General features: G+C 43.6%; 2 protein-coding genes across 6 annotated transcripts in view; both read left to right on the forward strand.

The window, feature by feature from the left end:
* Nucleotides 1-1,349: 1,349 nt before the first annotated feature.
* On the forward strand, nt 1,350-11,205 carry RNF168 (ring finger protein 168). 5 transcript variants are annotated; one of them, XM_034064221.1, is made up of 8 exons: nt 1,350-1,447; nt 2,225-2,324; nt 2,668-3,008; nt 4,355-4,431; nt 6,308-6,484; nt 7,195-7,319; nt 7,608-7,695; nt 8,405-11,205. In XM_034064221.1, the coding sequence occupies exons 3-8, from the start codon at nt 2,708-2,710 to the stop codon at nt 9,461-9,463; spliced, it is 1,827 nt and encodes a 608-aa protein (XP_033920112.1). In that variant the 5' UTR covers nt 1,350-1,447; nt 2,225-2,324; nt 2,668-2,707; the 3' UTR covers nt 9,464-11,205. The 5 variants fall into 5 exon arrangements, with proteins under 5 accessions (XP_033920112.1, XP_033920113.1, XP_005151079.1 ...); XM_005151022.3 differs by having other exon boundaries at nt 1,360-1,685; nt 2,179-2,324; XM_031050847.2 differs by having other exon boundaries at nt 1,360-1,685.
* A 1,751-nt stretch (nt 11,206-12,956) lies between these two features.
* Nucleotides 12,957-17,331, forward strand: part of UBXN7 (UBX domain protein 7) — a 29,102-nt gene continuing 24,727 nt past the window's right edge. Inside the window, exons 1-2 of the mRNA XM_034064068.1 lie at nt 12,957-13,046; nt 16,343-16,490. Coding sequence (XP_033919959.1) covers nt 12,974-13,046; nt 16,343-16,490 — 221 coding nt within the window. The 5' untranslated portion in view covers nt 12,957-12,973. The remainder of the gene's footprint in view (nt 13,047-16,342; nt 16,491-17,331) is intronic.

The raw sequence follows: 17,331 nt of genomic DNA on the forward strand, positions 1-17,331 counted from the left end.
CGAGTAAAAGCATAAATCACCTCAAAACGTAATTTGAGAAAAAAACCTGCAAAACTAATGTTAATGCAAATGGTTGAGACCTACAGACACATCTACATACAAATCTTGCATCTGCATTTACAAATTATAAGACCTCTGCACCAGGGAAGGGCAAAAAATACCTTTGGGCTGTGTCAAAATCCCCTTAATTTCTAGTGGTGTATGTTCTCATATAGCTTGAGAGAAGCCTCAGAATGGCATCTGGATCTGTTCACAGTGCAACATAGGTGTCACCCACCATCACGGCAGAAAGCATCACCCGTTGATGCCTAAGTACCTATGAAACACGCTTGTTTTCCATCCCTCAGAGTAGAAACCAAGCTGCAAACCTTGGAGACTCTCTTCACAGACCTGGACTCAAGCTTGCAGACACTGGCGCAGAAGTTTGATCTGCAGGCCGAGATGATGCAGGAGCTGAGCCAGGATGCCCTGTGGATACCAGAGGGGAGGTGAGTACTGAGAGGGTCAGGTTGGTCCTGGTCCTGCACATGCAGGTGCTGCTGGTGTGGCTCCAACACGGGGCTATACGGCCTGTACTGATGTATTTACCTTTCAAGGCCCTGGGAAGACCTTAGAGCAGCTTCCAGTGCCTAAAGGCGCTGATAAGAAATCTGGAGAGGGGCTTTTTACAAGGACTTCTGACAGTGACAGAACAAGGGGGAATGGCTTTAAACTGTGATTCTATGATTCTTCCCAGCTGAAATTTCTATTTATTACAGAACTGGGTAACCTGAGGAAAAATAGAGGTTCCTTTGATAGCTGTTTCTTTAAAGACCAAAACTAACAATGCAGTCTGTGAAATATTCATGTGGTTTAAAACCCATGCCACTTCCAGGATCATGGGGACATCAGGCCTGCCTAACTTTGCGTAACTTTGTCCCTCAGAAAGTGCAGGGAAAAAATCCAAACCACCTCATTAACACTGATTACTTTCTCTGAAGCCAGAAGAAGTAAGGCCAGAAGACTCCCATTTTTAGCTACTCAGGCTTTCCATCTCTTGCTTCTGGAGCAGCTCTTGCTGTCCGCACTCGGGGGAGGCCGGCTCCCGCCAGGCTGCCCTCCAGCGAGACCAGAGGGTAACGCTTTGTAGCCGAAATGCCAGCTCAGACAATCGATCCGCAGTGCGCCGCGGGGCTGGGTGTGGTAGAGGACGGCTGTCCCCCCGTTAGGGCCGTCACCCTGGTGCGGGCCTGCCCGCAGCCGGCTGCCCACCTGGAGCGCTCTCAGTGTCTATTTCCCGGCAGGCCCGGCTCGGAGGAGGAGCGAACGGCAGAGCGGAGGGAGAGGCCTGGCAGCGCGGGACGGGGCGGAGCGGGCGGCGGGCTGGCGGGCAGCGCTAGGCAGGCGGCCATTGCAGGAGGCCGCGGGCCTGCCTGCTGCCGCGCCCCGGCCGCGGAGCCGCAGCTCGGTGGGTGCTGACTCCTTGCCGTGACCGCTCAGGGGCCGGGGTGTGCGGGGGATGAGAGGCAGCCGCCGGCGGGGGGCCCAGCCTCGTCTTTAGCTGTGCAGCGGTGTTCTTGTGTGGCGGGCCGCGGCTGTGGTATGTGGGGCTGCCCCGCCGCCCTGCCTCCGTCGCTGGGTGTCTGGATCCTTCGCCAAGCGTCCAGTGTTCTGTCTGCGTACTAACTGAGCTCAGCCCGGAGCAGGTACACATGAACTTAGTGGGTCTTTTTACCAAACTGCCTGGAAAAATGTTATTTTTTTAAAAAATAAGAGTTTGTTTTATCGGCAAAAGGAATGCAGAAACAATAAAACCGAACTTAAAGTATATTTGTCTCCATGTCGAGTTCCTGCATGACTGAAATTGCAGCCTTTCTCTCAGAAAGACCCCAGCTCTTTTTGAAACTGGCTGTTTCTGAGGAGCTTATAAAAACTGACTAAGTTCCTGTAACTTAAAAAAACCAAACCAACAAACCAACCAAAAACCAGAGATTTTTTTATCCTTTTTTGCTGTAGGTGTTTCTTATTTTCTATATCACCTGTTTCTGGGCCAGGTGGAAAAGTCCTGTGGGGAGAAGTGATAGGAAGGCTGGATGATCCCCACCATTTTAACTCATACAAGAAGATGCTGAAGTGTTGAACGCATTGGTTAATTTCTTGCTTATATTAACAACAAGTATTTTGACTTTTTAATCTCAGCTTAAGCAAATGATTGAGGAGGAGCACTCTCTTCTCTGATGTGCAGGGATGTTGTAGGTCACCTTCAGAACGTGCTGGAACCGAGTCAGTACCAGAGCAGCTTTTGAAGGATGTGCATGTACTGAAAAACTGAGCAGAGGGCCAAGGTAACTGTGATAACAGATCCACTAAATGTGAGAATAGTGTGTCACTAGTAGAGAGTAAATCCTGGAAGAAGTTTCATCACCATTCCCCCCTCTCCTTTACCACCTCATTGCTATCCCCGAAGTGTCTGTTACAACTGATAGGAAACTGGTAGGAAAATCTGCTATAGTTTCTCCATGTCTTCTTTAAAGATATCTGTCTTTCTCTCAGAGACTGATCATGAGCAAAAGTAACCACTTAAGCAGACTTCTTAAATCTAACATTTTCATAAAGTAGCTGTAAAACTGAGCATTCTCGTTTACAGTCATGATAGGAAATAAAATACATGTTTCTTTTTGCTTTCAGGTACTGGTGTACTAGTCTTGTTCCTCTACTTCAAGCCAGTATGTCGAAGAAATCGGGGGCTCCGCTTTCCTTGTCTGACTGCCTCTGCCCAATCTGCATGGAGATCTTTGTAGAGCCTGTGACACTGCCATGCAACCATACCCTCTGTAACTCCTGTTTCCAGCTTACAGTTGAAAAAGCCAGTCTTTGTTGCCCTTTTTGTCGGCGTCGAGTCTCTTCTTGGGCCCGATATAATGCCCGCAGAAATACTCTCGTCAATTGGGAGCTCTGGGAGAAGATCCAGAAGCATTACCCGAAGGAGTGTGAGCGTAGGATTAATGGACAGGATTTGGAAGAGGAAAGTAAGTAAAATGTCACTTGTCCTGGGATGTCTCAGTGTTACCAAGTTAATCACTGTTGGTGGACTTTGGATGTTGTGAAACAAGAAGCTGTGCATAGACAGATGTTAGTGCTAGCAAAAGCAGTGTCAGAGCTCTCCTGTGAAAGGTGCTTGCGAGCCAGAGAAATGGCACCTGTGCTATTTTCATGTGTAGGTCAGAGAAGGAGTTATATTTTGTTGTTTAAGTGCATATTATTTCATGTGTTCTGCACAAAGTGTTGGTGTGTGGCTGCCTAGCCTTGCAAAGACTGTAAATCATTACAGATACAACTTTGGCTGTAAAATCTGTAAGTGGAGTATTTGCCTGTGTGTATTTATCACTAGAGAATAAATGTAGTGGTTCAAATTGTTCACTCTTAGGTGCTGTTAATTAGTGAGATTAGAAATTATAGGGCTTTAGTCTGTGCAAGAGTCTCTGAACCTAAAATTGTGGTGTCAGAGAAAAGGAAGTGAAATCTGATTAATTCTTTGAAGAAGGATTTTTGGGGGTGTTACATTGTAAGCTCCCTTGGGGGAAGCTAATTGGTAGGTTGGCTCTATGAGAAGTTGCGCCACTTGCTATATTAAGAAGTTCTTTCAGCAGCAAAAATCAAAAGACTTAAGTTATGGTCAGCATATAGAGTCATAGAATAGTTAGGATTGGAAAGGACCTCAAGATCATCTAGTTCCACCCCCCCTGCCATGGGCAGGGACACCTCACACTAAACCATATCACCCAAGGCTTCATCCAACCTGGCCTTGAACACTGCCAGGGATGGAGCATTCACCACCTCCCTGGGCAACCCATTCCAGTACCTCACCACCCTAACAGTAAAGAATTTCTTCCTTAGATCCAGTCTAAACCTCTGCTGTTTACGTTTCAACCCGTTACCCCTTTTCCTATCACTATAGTCCCTAATGAATAGTCCCTCCCCAGCATCCCTGTAGGCCCCCTTCAGATACTGGAAGGCTGCTATGAGGTCTCCACGCAGCCTTCTCTCCTCCAGGCTGAACAGCCCCAACTTTCTCAGCCTGTCTTCATATGGGAGGTGCTGCAGTCCCCTGATCATCCTCGTGGCCCTCCTCTGGACTTGTTCTAACAGTACCATGTCCTTTTTATGTTGATATGTATTTGCTTCATATGCAGTGCTTGAAAAACTGCACTGGCCGTTCTGTAACACAGTGCTTTCTCCCACACCACTTGTTGTAAGTCACATCATTCCTCTGACAGGGTATGGAAATAATCTTTTATTAAAATCTTTTCTTGTTGACTGTCGTGATTTTGTTTAGTTCCTAGCTTAGTTTTTTCCTCTCTTTCCTCTCAATTAGTCTGTGTCCCCCATCCGCAGCACCAGCTGAGCAAGCCTGGGGAACTGAGGCAGGAATATGAAGCAGAAATTAGCAAGGTAAGTCTAAAAATATATTTAAAAGCAAAAGTGCTTTGTATCTAGTTATTTTAATTGTTCCTACAAACAGCTGTGATATTTAATGAAGAAGAAAGCTATTTAAAAGGGCATTGCTGCTGCAAGAACACACGGGTCATTCCTGAAGTATAAATTAAATTTCTGCCCTTTATGGAAGAGGAGAGACTTCCTTTTGTGCAGAAGGGTTCTTTCAGGGTTAGAGTGTTACCTTTCACTATCTTCAATCCTGGCAACAGATACTAAAATGTCTTATAGGTCCTCAGATGCACATAGCTTATTTTGTACTAGAAAACGTAAAAATTTTGGATTGTTTGGGCTTTGGTCTTGCACTGCTTCATTTTCCTCCTTAAGTAACAGACCACAATTAGGGGAGCTTTAGTAATATCTAGCATTTTCTTTTTTACTTGCTCACTCCCTATTTCTCTGTGTTCATTTGAAAATCAGAATAGATTTTTTAAGAAATCTTAATGGTTGCCTATTTAAGGATCCTTCTTCCAATTCAGATATGATAGTAGTAAGAATTTGTCGTGGTTTAAGCCCAGCCAGTAACCCAGAACCACGCAGCTGCTTGCTCAGCACCCCCACCCCCACCCTGCTCCCGGAGGGATGGGGAGGAGGATCAACAGAATGTAACTCCCACTGGTTGAGAAAAGAACAGTCCAGTAACTAAGGTATAACACAAATCACTACTGCTACCACCAGTAATACTAATGATAAGGAAAATAACAAGGGAAGAGAATACAACCGCTTACCACCCGCCAAACAGTACCCAGCCTGACCCAAGCAATGATCTTGCCCTTCTGGGTAGCTGCCTCCAGTTTATATACTGGAATTGACGTGCTGTGCTCTTCGGCTAGTTTGGGTCAGGTGTCCTGTCTCTGCTTCTTCCTGGCTTCCCCTTCTCCCTGGTAGACCATGAGACTCAGAAAGTCCGTGATCAGAGTAAACATTACTGAGCAACAAGAAAACATGGGTGTTATCAGCATTGTTCTCAGGCTGAAAATTAAAAACACAGCACTGCAGCAGCTACTAAGAAGGAGAAAAATAACTGCTACTTCTGAACTCTGGACAGAATTATAGTTGGAAATAGTACCAAAATGCTCCTTTTCCTGACAGCCCTGTTGGTTGTTACAAGAGCAGAAGTTATGAGCAGAGGACTGTGGGATTCTCTTTTATGGTAGTTAGGGGATAAGATTGATCGGTAGCAATAGTACTGATGGTTAATAGAAATGGGGCCCAAAAGCAGTGAAATAAGTAATGGTGTCTGCTGTCAGTCATAAGACATCAATACATGATTTCTCACAAACTCACAATTAACATAGCTTTTGTAGTATTACATTTTGATGCTCTTCTCTAAAGCAAATCTCCAAATTCCATTGCCCAGTTAAGAAAGCTTTATTCATTCTTGAAGTGTCCCTGTGGAGTTACTGATAACTGATTTATCAAGAGAGGATGTCTGCCTTAAGGAAAGGAAGGTGAATTTAATGTTCTTGGTCTGCTGCTGCTGCAAACCAAGAAGCACATTTCATCTCTAGACCCATATATTTAGAGATTTTAGATTTTGTTACTAACATTTTGAAAAGGTAATAGAATTTAACCTTGCAGATGAGCAAGGTTAATGGTACAGTCTTACAGGAACCAAAAGGTAAGTCACTGTTATCAAACTGAAGACCTTGCACACAGTATTAGTTTCATTCTTACATCTTTGGAGACTTGTAATTAAATACTGGTTTTGAAGTGTGCTGTGGCTTTGTGAAGAGTGCATTGTTCACATTTAAGGAGCGTCAGCTGAAGGGTTCTGGCATAAAGTGTGGTCCTACAGTAGTAACCAGGTGCATTTGAAAAAAACCTTTTATAGGTGGAGGCAGAAAGGCGAGCACATGAGCAAGAGGAGAACAAGGCAAGTGAGGAATACATTCAGCGCCTTCTGGCAGAGGAGGAGGAGGAACAGAGACTGGTGGAAGAGAGGCGAAGGGAGATGGAGAAACAGCTGAAGCAAGATGAAGAGCTGGCCTGGCGGCTGAGTAACAGTCTGGTGAGTTAGGATCAAGGGGGACAGTAGAAAACATTGATACAGTGCAAGCAACTTAGGCTTTTCATTGCAAAAATTAAAACTTTGAATGAAATAATTTTATTGTAATTGTAGTTGGAACCTGTTGTTGGCCCCTGGCACTTTAGATCATTGATTGATTGTTAAGTTTTGAAGAAGCAGCAGGAGGGTGAAATACCCCAAATATTCCTGCCTGTGTAATATGCACTTGAAACATGTGCTCTGGATGTTTTCATTGTGAAACATTTTGAAACATTGGTTTTCCTCTGAATACTTCCTTTTCCCCATGCTTTTAAAAATACTTGTTTGGAAGAAATTGATGTCTGTAACCTGTACTGAAAAAAACAAAATGTACAGTGAAAGATGAAAGTTTACCTTGTGTTTTGGGCTTTTTTGTTGTTCCTTTATTTTGTTAATTTGTTTTGGGATTTTGGTTGGCTGGTATTTGCTACCTGAAAATATGATGATGAAACCTGTGTATTTACTTGAGGAAAACCTCCTCCCGTAATACTAGATACAGGAAAGTGTTCAGAACATGTAGCATTTCTTATTCCATAATGATACATTACTTACAGTTGTAGAATTCTTTGGGCAAAAGTAACTAATTCTGCAGGAGAAAGAAAGTAGTTTTCTGTTTTTTCTCCAGTTTGCATTGTGTTTTGTTTTACATTACACTATCTTGTCTGTCATTGAAGAATGATAATTCCAGAGGGCATGGGCTCAGCAGTCCTGCACAAGCAGGCAGTGTCTCACTTGAAACATCCCCAGCTCATTTGTGCAAGATGAAAAGTAAACCAAGCAACTCTGAAGACATTCAGAAGTAAGCAATTAAAGTTTTTTCTCTTTAATTATTCGTCTTTTTCTTGGTATAATGCCACTTATCTCCATCTGCTTCTTTGGACTCTTGTAGTCCAACTTTCCTGGATAATCTAGGGTAAATGTAAACCATTGCATGTTAAAACATCTCCTCAGAGGATAAAATGGAGGAGAATGGAAGCACTTGTCCTTCTCTTCTTGTTTGTGTTTGTCAGAATTAACTGGAAGATCTCAACTAATGCAAAGTGCTGAAAAAAATGTTTTAAAAGGTGTTTTCTTTTTACTTTTAAAGGTACCTGTCTCCAAAGCTTCATCATACATTGGGATCAGCATCATCCTCTAGAACAAGAGAAAGAGGCAGGGGTGACTCTGGCTCTGCGGTAACTAGAATAATTTTGTTAGAAATCTCAGTGTTAATAATTATGGGTTAACTTTCCCCTTGCCTATAGGATTGGCAATCCTGTATTCCCCTGGCACATCAGCACTGGCCAGTTTATCTTGCTCTTTTTGAACTACCTTTGGTATTCAAGATTTCTCAACGTGGAAAGGAAAGAAACCATGCTTGACAGACTGCGGAAGTGTACCTATGGCTTACTTTGATGGCTACCTTGTATAGCCTTACAGGCACCTTACTTGAATGTCTTCAGTGAGCTCTGGTTCCAACCAGTGGTGTCTAAAACTAGAATGATGGTTCTGGAGCTCACTGCAGGAGGTTGCACTCTGATTTTTCATCATTCCATATGTCTGTCTTAGCTGTCCTGTTTGGCTTCAAAAGACGATGAGCAGGCTTGAACAGTTGATTCGAGTCATTGGTGAGAGGAGAATGCAGGAGTTGTGTTTTCAGTCCTTTAGCTAGACTTCTGTAGCTTTTCTTCAATATTTTCTTGATTATTTATAATAATTACATTAATTATGTATTTTATATAATAATACATAAATTGTGGGATTTTTTTTTTTAGAGAAGAATCCAAGTTAATACCCCAGAGTAGTTATGAGCAACACAGCTGTGAGAAGTGAGAGTTGCATTTTATTCATACCCATTGGCTTTTGCTAAATTTACTTTATTAGTAGTCTCTCTCTTTTTTTCAGGAGACCAATGGCAATGAAGGCAGCAGTTCAGCTTGGCAAAATGATCAAGAGGAAATGCCAACACTGTCTCCACAGCTGACCAGTGTCAATAAAGATTCCAGTGCTGTGGATTCATTTTTGGAATCGTGCATGAACTATTTCAGTACCTCGGCTTCGGGGGAAACTACTGTCAAGCAGGAAGAAACACCAGGAGCAAATTGTGTAGAAGAAATTTCAGAGGCGTTGCATGGAATCACAAAAAGGGAAGGCTCTGGAACAGTTCTAAGATCTAAAGGAGAAGATGATGGATGTAAAACAGACAGTGGCAGTTTAACACACTTAGAAAGCATAAACGTTAAAAATTCTGCTGGAGGTTATACCTGTATTCAAGCAGCAGCAAATTCTGTGGTGTCTGACAGCACAAGTGTGGTGTGTGACCTTAAAAAGGTGGCTAGACACTCAGATGAAGAGAAGCCAGAGAGCCTGCAGAACACTAAGGAGACTCCAAAAAGAAAGTTGTTGGAGCCACCAGCTGAAGAAGTGGTTGACTTTTGTGTGCTTGATAAGAGGAGAAGAACTTTTCCAGAAAGTTTAGAGGAGCAAGGGAAGCAGATAAATGATTTTAACTTGCAAATGCAGAAAGCCTTTGAGCAGGAGATCTATGAAAGACGTATGCAAGAGGAGCAGGACAGGCTTCTGGCTCTGCAGCTGCAAAAACAGATCAACAAGGAGGAAAGGACACTTAATCGACAAAAGGGCTCTCCAGATCAGTATCTGCTTCGCACCAAACCACCTCAGTCAGTGAAAGACTCTTCTGCCAGAAAGGGAAGTTCTAAGGTGGCAAGAGACTCAAAGGTATCAAAAAACCAGGCTGAAACAAATCACCGCAAAACTCGCAGAGGTTCTTGCAATGAGAATTGGCAGTCACCTGCCAGAGTCCGGATGAAATCACCCAGCATCAACGGAGGAAAGGTGTTGAATTGTGTGGTTAATACCAGTGATGCAAATGATATTTGTTCACTACCTAAGAATAAGCAAAAGACTATCCTTCAGATGTTTAAAAGCCCTGTTGCAGAGTAGATCAGCAGAATCACAGACATGTGGTGGAATGAGAATTTAAGCTGTGGTAATGCTTTCTCCTGTGTTGGGCAAAGCTTCCTGCGAACAGTTGTAAAATTGTTGATTTTGGTGGGGGATCACTTTAGGCCACAGAGAGTTCTGTATTTTGGAGTTTTAATAATTTACACCCCCAGTCTTTAAAAAAAATGTAGTTGTTCTTTTCTTGACTGTAGCTTATTTTCTAGCAGTTACATAATTTTGAATATGAATACTGTTAGTGTTTAAAAACAAAAATAACTGATCTTAAAATGAGAGTTGGGAGCCTTTTGTGGAAAGGACGCATGTTCCACAGAGGTTAAGCTAAAGCTAAAAAATACGTCTGTATTTCCAGTTGTCTGCCAGCTGTAATATTGAAGCTTTGATCAACACAACCACTGGTCTGTTTAATTGAAGCATGTTACTGAAATTTAGGCTATTTATTGAATGGCATTGTTCACGCAACAGGTAACAAGAGTATAACTGGACAGCCAGTCTTGCAGGTACAGTTTTCATACACTTCCTTAGAGAAAGTTCTCATCCCTCTTTCTTAGAGAAAGAGGAAAAAAAACAGGTCACTCCCCCACTGCCAAAGCCAAGGTTTTTTTCATAAATGCCAACAGTATAAGTGGTTGTGGGCTTATATTTGCCTCTGTTCGTAGAGGTCACTTACGCAGATCTGGCACTTACTGTCATTAGGAAAAGATACTTTTGTTGTCTTACTGCTAGTGTTCTGCAGCTTTATACTTGTACAGTAGTATTGCCTGTATTTAGTGCTGTTTATTTTTTATACTCAAACTGGTTTGAGTTTGATTAAAAATGCATAACATTACAAAAATGTAGTTCAGAAGACAGTTATGATGGAGAAAGTTAAAGGGGGAGCAGCAGTTGAAGTTGTGAGAAATGACATAACTGTAATTAAAGATTCATATAACTACCATGCCTGGCTGGAACTAACGCAATTCAAATGCATTACCACTTAGAGTTGTGGGGAAGCTGAGGTCTGGAGGAAGTTGAGACTGGTGAAGAGCTGACCAGCTGCTACTCAGCAGAAGTATTCTTGCTAGATTGTTTTATCTGTTGCTATGATAAAGACATCTTTTGATCTTTCTTTGCTTGTAATAAGATACTCTTCCCCTGTCTGTGTTTAAAAGAGAGCAAAGCACAAATCTGCGTTGCTAAAGTGCTTTGCTTGTCACCAATGTTAGCAAATGTTTTAAATGTGTTCTTTTTTGAACCTCTGTAGAGGTGATGATCTTTAACTTGGTTCTGGGAAATCAGTAACAAAAGCCTTGACAGCAGTATCTTCTGATGTTTTAAGTTTTAAATACCAACAAATCCTGAAATTTCATTGACAGCGCAAACAGCACATCAAGCAAAATTGTGAATTGTGCTGTTTCTTTGCCTGTGTGTCTCTAGTAATGGAGGTTTTCTCATAAAGGAATGATGTGTTCTGACATGGTTTTTGAGAAAGTTACAACTGGAGACCAGCTGCAAGTCATTCAGTTTGCCTCTTGCTGCCTCAACTATTGTGCTGGAAGCAGTATAGATCTGTTTCTGTTTAATCTTTGCTTTTATTTGGGTTGTTTGCTGTCTTACCCATGTAGTCAAATACAATTCTTCATTAATTAAAATATTCTTTAAGGAAGAGGTAGTGATTGTTTTCCATGGTAGTGACGCTTGGTCTTTCCAGTGACGATAAGCACGTAAGAAGTAAACTCTCAATTTCAAAACATATGAGCAGAAAGCATTTTTTAAGTCTGTTCAGCTTTGGTTTACAGTCAATTTCTGAAGTCTGATCACTAGCTTTAACTTGCTCAAAAGATGGTACCTGCTCTGTCACTGCGTCTCTGAGTTATTGCTGATGGGTGTAATGGGTTGTTCAGGATTTCAGAGCAGGTTAGGAACTATTTGGAGAGGTGCAGGGTAGTTCCTGGTCTCTTCCCACATAACGTCACCCCTGCAGCCATCTAGTGAGCATGCCTCATGCAACTGTCTCTGCAGCTTTAAACACTTTGTTTCTATGGTCCTGGGAGTCCTGCTGTACCCCTCTAAGGGTTTGAAATGCTGGCCCTGTTAGGCTTTTTGCATTTTACTCTTTGATCTTGCACAGACTTAAGTCCTTCCCATTGATAGCAAATCCTGCTGCTGCGATTCAATAAATACAAAAATTTCATAAGTCGTTTTAAAGGTCTAAATAGTATAGGAGTGTATTTTAATGTGTGTATATATATATCCAAAGGTGTGTTTTTCCATCTTACTGGATATTGTCCTCAGTGTAAGAATTATGTCTTACGTAAGAATCATTATTTTTATTAAGTAGAATGGAAAAAAAGCAAAGTTAAAGTTGAACATTACCTAAAACCCAACTATAACTTCAAAGTGTACAAAACCTATGATCTATAGCAGCAGCCTTATCTGAGGTGGTTGCTGCAAGCTCTTGGCTCCCAAAGATAACCCCATTCCTCACTGTATGTGTGACATAATAATCCTCACCAGGTATCTCTTTGGCTTGTCCTTTTAGATGTTTCCTCATGGAGCATTTCAATATCACTGTTCGGTTTGGTTGGAAGAAACCTTAAAGCTCATCCACTTCCAAACCTCTGCAGTGGGTAGGGACCCCTTCCACTAGACCAGGTTCAACCCTTGAACACTGGCTGGGATGGGGCAGCCACTACTTCTCTGGGCAACCTGTGCCAGGGCCTCACCACCCTCACAGGGAAGAACTGATTCCTAATGGCTAATCTAAATTTTTGCTCTTTGAGCTCAAACCCATTCCCCCTTGTCCTGTCACTACAGGGCCTTGTAAAAAGTCCCTCCCCAGGTTTCTTGTCAGCCCCTTTAGGTACTGGAAGCTGCTTTAAGGTGTCTCTGGAGCCTTCCCTTCTCCAGGCTGAACAAGTCCAGCTCTCTCAGCCTGTCTCCATGGCATAGGTGCTCCAGCCCCTGGAGCATCTTTGTGGCGTTCTCTGGCCTCGAGCAGCTCCACATCCCTCTTGTGTTGCTGCCCGCAGAGTTGGATGCAGGACTGCAGGCGGGATCTCACCAGAGCAGAGTAGCGTGGGAGACTCCTCTCCCTCAACCTGCTGGTCACGCTCCTTTTGATGCAGCCCAGGACACGGTTGGTTTCTGGGTTGGAGCGCACACTGCTGGGCCATGGTGAGTTTCTCCTGACCCAACACCAAGTGTCGGAATCCCGTGTACGGTGGACTCGGAGTGTTTAACGGGGCGGCAGTGCCCGCCGAGCCGCGGCACCGTTTGAAAAGCCGCTGAGGAGGCGGGGCGGGCCGCGTTGCCAGGGCAACTGCCTCCTCCCTGAGCAGTCGCGGCAACAGGGCGGGTCTGGCCGCGTTGCCATGGTAACTCCCGCCCCGCCCGCTGTGGCCCATAGAGGCGCCTCCGCGGCGCCTGGCAGAGGAAGGGCGCGGGCGGGTGTTGCGCCTGCGCAGAGGGTGCGGGCTGGCGGCGTGCGTGTTGTTGTGCGGCGGCGGCAAGATGGCGGCGCACGGGGGCTCTGCGGCCTCCTCGGCGCTGAAGGGGTTAATCCAGCAGTTCACCGCCATCACGGGTGAGGCACACGGAAGCCGGGGCCCGTCGATCCTCGGCCGTGGCTGCCGCCGCCGCTGCGTATTTAACGGGCGGCTTCCGTCCGGCCCCCGTCGCCGCGTCAGGGGGCGGCTGTCCCGGCGGGCCGGGGGCGGGAGGCCGGGCGGGAGGAGCGGGCCGTGGCGTGAGGAGCTGCGTTGGGCGAGGCGGAGCAGCGCGGGCGGGCGGCCCCGGGCACGCTCCCGCCCGTCTCTTGGGGGTTCGCCCGCTACCGCCGCGGCCTCGCTCGGGGCGAGGGGCTGGTGGCGCCCGGGCCTGTCAGCGGGCTCGCTCCGGGGCCCGGCTCGCCGCGGCGGTAGGTGCCCGAGGCGGGCACCCGCGGTGCCTCCGCCCTGTGTGTCGTCGTGTTCCCCTCGCTTTTAGCGGCGGCTTGGGGGTGCTTGGTATGCCCAGCTACTCTGTGGTGAGGGTGCGGGTGCACGTCCTCCTTCCCTCCCGGCGATGCGGTCCGTTCCGCCCCGAGAGTCGCCTCCTGCCTCTGCAAATAAAGCTGACGGCCGGGAGGGAGCCTGGAGCTGGCCGCTGAGTCCGCGTTAAAAACGTTAGAAATAAATCTATCTTAAAATGCGGTCAGGTTACTGAGAAGTTTTATGGTTTTTTTTAAGGAAAACAGCAAGTCGCTTTTAAGTTGAAGTTTGCGGCAGGTGATCATTGCTGCCTTGGCTTGCGTACTGTGAGTGTTTGACCCACTCTGTTTAACCGGCTTCACTATAGTTCCCCCTTGCTTATGGCACTGCATATCAAATACTAAACGAGTGTTTAATAAAACGTCTTTGGCTTTTTTTTTTTTGTTTTGTTTTTTGGTTTTTTTTTGGCGGGGGGGTGGTATTTGATTGTGGGGTTTTTTTACTTGATTTACATGAAACTGTTTTTAAAGTGTTTACTCTAACCAGATTAATTTAAGGTTGTGTCCTTGTATTCGGGCTTGGATGCACATAAATCCTGAACAGGGCTGTTGCGGATGTTTAGTACGCTGTGAACATCCTGTGTCAACTGGAAATTATTGATCACTCAGCTGTCCTTAAAGAAACCTTTTAGAATAAACCCTTTGAACAAAAAGGACCTACACCAAATACCTTTTCATTGTAGTGCCCATGTGTGCCTTGTGGTTTCTTTTTTGGTAGTGCCTGAGATATTTGCTAAAAACTAATCCAGAACAGGCAGAATCATGATAGTTTGCCCTTCCTGACAGCTTTCTGTGCTTATATGGATGGTTTATGCCAAACATAAGAGGACCCCCCCTTTCTGCTTTTACAAAAGAAGAAAAAAAAAAACAGAACTTGCTGGGCTTCACTCATCCACTATTAAAGTACAGTTTTGGAGTTTTGTTTTTCCATTTTAACAGAATTAAGGATATATCTAAAAGTGTGTTGTGTGGAGCTTGTCTTGTTGGTAGTGGCATGATTTGACAGGTGCTCAAAAGCTCAGTGGTTTGTGTTAGCAGCTTTCAACTTTGAGTTTTAAGTCTATGAATTCACTCCTGTCTGTGGGGAAAAAGATTGAATATATACAGCAGTTTGATTCTCATGTAGGTGATAGTGAGTTGTAAGTAGAAATAGTTCTCGATATATTTATCCTAACTGAATGGCAGAATTGTTTCTTTGATCCTCTCATCCAGAAAAGTATTGCTAAGAGAATGTAGCTCCTGTATATCTTTTCTGATGGAATGATGGGATGTCTTTGAAGTTTGATTTGAGACTTAAGAAGTACTTAGTATTTCCAGTTTGCTGGCACAAGCACTGAAAGCATGCATATGATAGCAGTTTCCTTAGGAGTTATGAGGAACAAGTACAAGCACTTTCTGTGCGGGTATCTCTTTAAACAGCAGAGGCCTGAGTGTATTTTTTCTTCTAGCTCTTCCAAATTAATAACTTTGCATTACTGACTGTATGTTGAAGGTGTAGGGTGCTGTGCATATAATAACTGTATGTCAGTATTGTTTAATTGCTACAGTTGACATTTAAATGAGCTGAAAATAGTTTCTTGAGATGTTACTAGTTTTTATTTTGTGCTTTTGTCATCTCAATTAAGATCTTCAAATACAGCTGACTGTCACCTGAGCCATGGCATGGCAGATTAGGTTTTCTGGAAACCAGTTCACTCAATCAGCTTGGCATTCTCTGTGTTTTAGGGTACTTGTGTCATTTAGAACTGATTTATCTCAACAATTTCCAAGGGTATTTTCTGTTAGAACTAGAGCTTCTTGAGCATTTCTAAGAAAAATCATAGAATCATACAAATACGTTTTGCTAAGAGTGATGTTATCTGTGACTCTGATGCTGAGGAAAGTGTTTTCCTCATTTTGATTACTTGTAGTGAACCTAGTAAGAACTTCTACGGGTCTAAAAGCTGTTCCCAAACTGGTTCAGATGCATTTTGCCACTCTTCCTCTCTACCAGCCTTCCGATATGAAAATAAACTCTTTGGCAGCCCCACCACCTATAGAGGCAGATGCTGTAGTAAGTAGACATTTAAGGGGTTGGGTGCAGGAAAGCTTCCATTGATGAGAGTGCTTCTGTTGATGGTATGGTTTTTGAGAAGTTGAGAGGTAGAGGCTGTAACTCCTTCTTGGAGTTACAAGTGATTTTAAGAGCTACATGCTGAGCAGCAAGAGTAAGATTGATTTAGGTGTGCTTAGGAGAGATTTTAATAAATGTTAGTCATTATACATATAATTATGTAAATAAGTACTACTTTCTCCCTCTTGGCTCCCCTCTGTTCCTACCGTCAGCCCTCTGTGGACTCGGCTTTAGCTTGTTTGTTTTTGTCGTTCAGTGCAGTCAGTAAAACAGGGTATCTTTTCTTCCGTCTCAAAATATCTGTTATAAGTGGGTAAAAACCGCTTTAGTAGCAGGTATAGTATTCTCACAGTTAAAATATGAAGTCAGGTTTTCATGGATTTTGTGTGTTTGCCTGCTAGTGTTTGGAAAATTGAACGAGGTTGTATTCAACTGAAAAAGGTCTGGTATCTAGAAAAAAAGGAAACCAGTGCTAAACCCCCTCAAATGGCTTTCAGTAGGTTTTCTCTTAATTGCAGGAAAAAGTCTTACTGTCCTATATGCAGGCATTCCCTTCTCTTGTGAGATAAGTTTGTCTTGTGTCATAGTTGTACTTCAGAGATAAATGGCAACTAATGAACTGTTCTTTCTTTCTAATTATTAATGCTTTGAGAGAGAAAGCTTGTGGCTCAGCAGCTCCTTGCACTTCCAATCAAAATGTTTTTCAAAGAATGCTCAGTTTTTACTTCCATTATTACAGGTGCCAGTGAAAGTGTGGGAAAGCATATGCTTGAAGCATGCAACAATAATCTGGAGATGGCTGTCACCATGTTTCTGGATGGCGGAGGCATAGCAGAGGAGCCTAGCACCAGTTCTGCAGGGGTGTCTGCTGTTCGACCACACACTGAGTATGTACCTGGTAAACCTGTCTGTAAAAATTATTATTCTGTCTTAAGAATTTAATACGGTAAGGCAGAAAAAATAAGGCAGTTGCCATTTCTAACCTTCTGTCAACTCCTGTAATATGTGCTGCTTTGGTATCTTGTTATATTTAATTGCTCCAATATTGTTCTGGGTAAACAGGTTCTTACTATGTTAAGTTGGTATGTAGAATAACATAAGTTAGTTTCTCATTACTCCAGATGTTTTCTGTGGCTTATACATACTGTTTTTTTTTTTGCAGACAGAGCTCAAGGCATAGAAGTTGGGAATTCAGTAGCAAGATACTCTTATTTTTAAATTGCTCCAATGATCTTGTTTTACATTAATTTGTCAGTTAAAGAGTTCTGGTTTGTTTCTTATTAAAGTAATGACCTTAGTCCCACTTGTAAGGGTTTTATGGTGTTGGTTTAAGCATAACCAGATTTGGTGCTGGAAAGGCTAGATTGTGTACACTGCTGTGCAGAGGAATAAGCAACTACAAAATCTGCATCAGTGTCTTAATATCAGTCTGAGCTACTTTTTGAAACCCACATGGTCAGGAGCCGCAAACTGCACACTTTACAACTTCAAAGAATCTGAGGGAAGAGGGGACTTCAAGAGTTAGCTCATAGACAGGATAGAAATGGATTTCTTTTGGTGATCTATGCCCTCCTTTGCATAGTTCCATGGGCTGAGTGACCACCCTGACTAAGTGAAACTGTTTTGGAGCCCTTGTGATTTTTCTTTCTTCTCCTGTTCTTAATTTCATATCATGTAGCAGTCTCTGCGGGCATAACTAAGCTGTTGATATGTGAGGCACCCCAGCTG

Source organism: Melopsittacus undulatus, chromosome 6 (genome assembly GCF_012275295.1).
Source record: "Melopsittacus undulatus isolate bMelUnd1 chromosome 6, bMelUnd1.mat.Z, whole genome shotgun sequence".
NCBI lineage: Eukaryota > Metazoa > Chordata > Aves > Psittaciformes > Psittaculidae > Melopsittacus > Melopsittacus undulatus.

What these genes read in the sequence shown, in the direction of transcription:
- RNF168 (XM_034064221.1), top strand. Translation starts at nt 2,708, where the DNA reads ATGTCGAAGAAATCGGGGGCTCCGCTTTCCTTGTCTGACTGCCTCTGC. An exon ending in ACAGGATTTGGAAGAGGAAA is followed by an intron (nt 3,009 to 4,354) that starts GTAAGTAAAATG and finishes CCTCTCAATTAG; the next exon opens with TCTGTGTCCCCCATCCGCAG. An exon ending in GGCGGCTGAGTAACAGTCTG is followed by an intron (nt 6,485 to 7,194) that starts GTGAGTTAGGAT and finishes CTGTCATTGAAG; the next exon opens with AATGATAATTCCAGAGGGCA.